The 3,249-nt window shown below is 30.5% G+C and overlaps 1 protein-coding gene across 1 annotated transcript; it reads right to left on the reverse strand.

Annotated features, from left to right (window-relative positions):
* Positions 1–1,328: 1,328 nt before the first annotated feature.
* LOC149373640 (uncharacterized) lies at positions 1,329–2,398 on the reverse strand. Its single transcript, XM_089597088.1, has 4 exons — positions 2,256–2,398; positions 1,971–2,181; positions 1,831–1,890; positions 1,329–1,579 (listed from the first exon to the last, which is right to left on the reverse strand). The coding sequence occupies exons 2-4, from the start codon at positions 2,166–2,168 to the stop codon at positions 1,382–1,384; spliced, it is 456 nt and encodes a 151-aa protein (XP_089453214.1). The 5' UTR covers positions 2,169–2,181; positions 2,256–2,398; the 3' UTR covers positions 1,329–1,381.
* Positions 2,399–3,249: the final 851 nt, after the last annotated feature.

Here is a 3,249-nt window from a genome sequence, read left to right on the forward strand (position 1 = left end):
TAAATTGTTTTATTCAAAATGTATAAATCTTGTTGGAATACGCTTTTTGTACTTCCTATTGTATTTTCTTCAAGATTAACTCAAAATTATGATATAAATATCATTCTTTTACTTGATGAATTGTAAAACTAGCAATTCAAACATATTGATTTTTTTTTATTGACTTTTATTTTTAATCTCTTACGCTTTAACATATTATCTTTAGAAAGAAAAAAATTCTGAGATTCCTCCAAGATAAAGAAAATTCCAAGCCTCTTCCCAGACTAGAGGATTCGTTCACCTTAGCTTGCGTCTGGTGATCAATAAGATAATCGTTGGTCGTTAACAGCGTAGTGAGGTACTATTGTGCGTTAGTAAAATTTTGGAATATTGTAACAATATTAACTTGTATTGGTTGTCTGAATTACAATTGATTATGGCACAACATAATAAACTTAGTCGGATATTATACGAAAAATTTAATAGGTTTGTAGTATTTAACGTACTATTTAAATTAAATGAAACATATTAACTTTTAAATTGAAAAATTAACAATTAACAATTATAAGTTTATTTCTAACTTATTTCGTTACAAAATATGCTGTTAACGAGGTTGATTTATAATACGAACTTTTCATTAAAATCTAATGTCTTAGATCACGCTTAATTTGATCGCATTTTAAATGACACATTAAGAAGGAAGTTTTTGTATAATGCTTTGTTCGATAAATTAGAATTCCCAACTTCAAGAAAATTAAATCATCATATTATCAGTAAGCTTAGCTTAAATCGACGTTAACAAAATACTGTTCCAAGTTGTATAAATATTGTTAAGTTAAGTATTACTGAAGAAAAATATAAGGCAAAAGACAACTTACGTGATTGCTAATTATACCTGAAAAATATACTAAAATGCTCCATCAATAGGTAACTTACATAGAAATATTTAAACTTTAATTTAATATATTTTTTGTAACAATATTCTGGTTTTTCTTTGACTTAGTTAATTTCTAGCCATAGTAGATAAAAAATTTGATGTATTTATTCAACTATTTTTATTTTACTATGCCTACATCGTTACAGGTATTTTTGCAAAGGCCTCGCAAACAATAAGTTTTTCTTTTATTGAAATATTGAGGACAAAATTGTACTTGGTATTAGTGGAAAGAAAGTTAACAATGGTATAAGTTTATTATTTAAAATGTTGTAAAATGCTCCCACTATTATTTTTATTTTCAGATGAATATAATAAAAACTATGAAATCTCTCAGTTTTTTGGTTAATTGTTTGTGAATAAAATAGATTTAATAATGGAATGACATCATTTATTATTTCTCCTTATACATCCTCTTTCGTAGATAATAACCATGAGTCAATCGATATTTTTACTGTTGATTACAGTCTATACATTGGCCATTGGCTCATTTTTAGGAGGAGCATATAAATACAAGACATTGTCCGAGTCGAGCCACGCCTCAACCTTATCCGAATCACATTGTTCTGAAATGTTAACTTCAAAGGTAGTTTTTGAGTAAGCGTTTTTGTCCTTGTCATCTTGAACTTTTTTGATGCCGGTTACTACAATAGATTCACCACTGACCTTAACCATAAACATACTTTTTTAAATAACATTTTTTTAATAAAAGGACCTTACTTCGTATTAATTGCATAGTATCGAGACATCTGATAGCTAGAGACTTTTATTTGTATGATAAAAGTTTTGGCCAAAGTAGAGCATAAGACTTGTCGGCAGGTACTAATTCAATTTAATTTTAAAATTAAACGCGAGTAAAACTTCATCATAAATAAATAAAACCGGACAAATACTTAAACAAAGACTTTGATACTTACGATGACGTTGAGCGTATTGGGAACAAATATTGTAGTATCTATTTCCCTCAGACGTTTCAACTAAAAATGCACTACTTTATTAAATTTTTGATAAATGTAAAAATAATGAGATATTTGTCTATGATTGATCGTTTCCTTACCTTATTTCCATCGGCGGCTGAGATGCGAGGATCATCCTTAGATATCGGTTGTATCTCCAATTGCCTCGCCTCTTGAGACGTTTTGCTAGGAGATGTAGTTTGGTGACCTGCCAATATGTATCCAGACTGGTTTAAAGGACCAGGTAGTGTTTCACTGTGATCTTCACACGGTGATGGAGCCCAATTTTCTTCGGACATTTTAATACAAATTCTAGTGTAACATAAGATTCTCGATTAGTCAGAAAATAAAAGTGCGAATTGTGGTTAAAGTTACTCTATAAAAACCTCTTAGCTGTGAGAAAAGTGACACGAGTTGGTTGGTCTGGAGGGTCTGATCGTCTCACTTTCGCGTTCCAATCCAATCTTTCCAACCTGCCCCGATTACGCAGAATATTGCTGACGTGACTGCAATTCTATACAATAGTTAGTGAGCTACTACGTGGGTTCGACTGCTTCGAGGCGGGTTCAGTTTTACCACTGATTCGAGCGCCTTATCGTGGCCAAACTACCAAACAAGGTGCACATCTTTTTTTTCCTTTGCTGAGCATGGAAGGGGTACAACGAGTATACGTTAGACGATTCCCGAGAATATGTGCATGCAGTTACAAATATTTTACCCGAGGGAAGGGCTTGAAATTCCAAAAAAACATGGAAATTTGGAGGGATTGTACGAATATCATTGTATAAATTCTTTGTTTGCAAAATATCGTATTTCTATTTTGTCGAATAAGACGTAACCCAATTTTGCTTTAAAAAAATCGCTTAAATAACATTATAAAAATATATAAATCACCTCGGAAGTTACTCTTGTAATTTTGCAAAACTTACAGTAGTATAAGTCTAATCGTAGAATATAAGCGTAACCAACTAAGGCAATGTGTATTACGAATATTGTAGGAATGACATGTTTTAAGAAAAACAATATCAATAAATAAGTACACTACCTTATTAATTTTTTCTACATTAAATATGTCCCAGTAAGTGTTATAAAACTATTTGAAATTACGAAAAAAAAACGCATCACTTTTTATGAGATATGGCTTCTTGTAAGTCAGTACCTATTATAATGACCCTACTAAGCTTTACTGCGGTATAAAAAAAAATTTGTATAAGAAAGCTCGTGCAACTCAAATTACATTCTTATCTTTAATATGTTGGTCATCGGCTATGAAGTAGAGTTTCAAAAAAAAAAAAAAAAAAACACAATTAGCCATTTTATAATTCTGTATGCTCGATTTTTAATAAAAAAAGGGATTTATCATCTATTAAATAACGCCAA

This window comes from Copidosoma floridanum, unplaced genomic scaffold, assembly GCF_036245765.1.
Source record: "Copidosoma floridanum isolate Cflo_tuat_1 unplaced genomic scaffold, Cflo_Japanese_pri ptg000030l, whole genome shotgun sequence".
Classification (NCBI taxonomy): Eukaryota; Metazoa; Arthropoda; class Insecta; order Hymenoptera; family Encyrtidae; genus Copidosoma; species Copidosoma floridanum.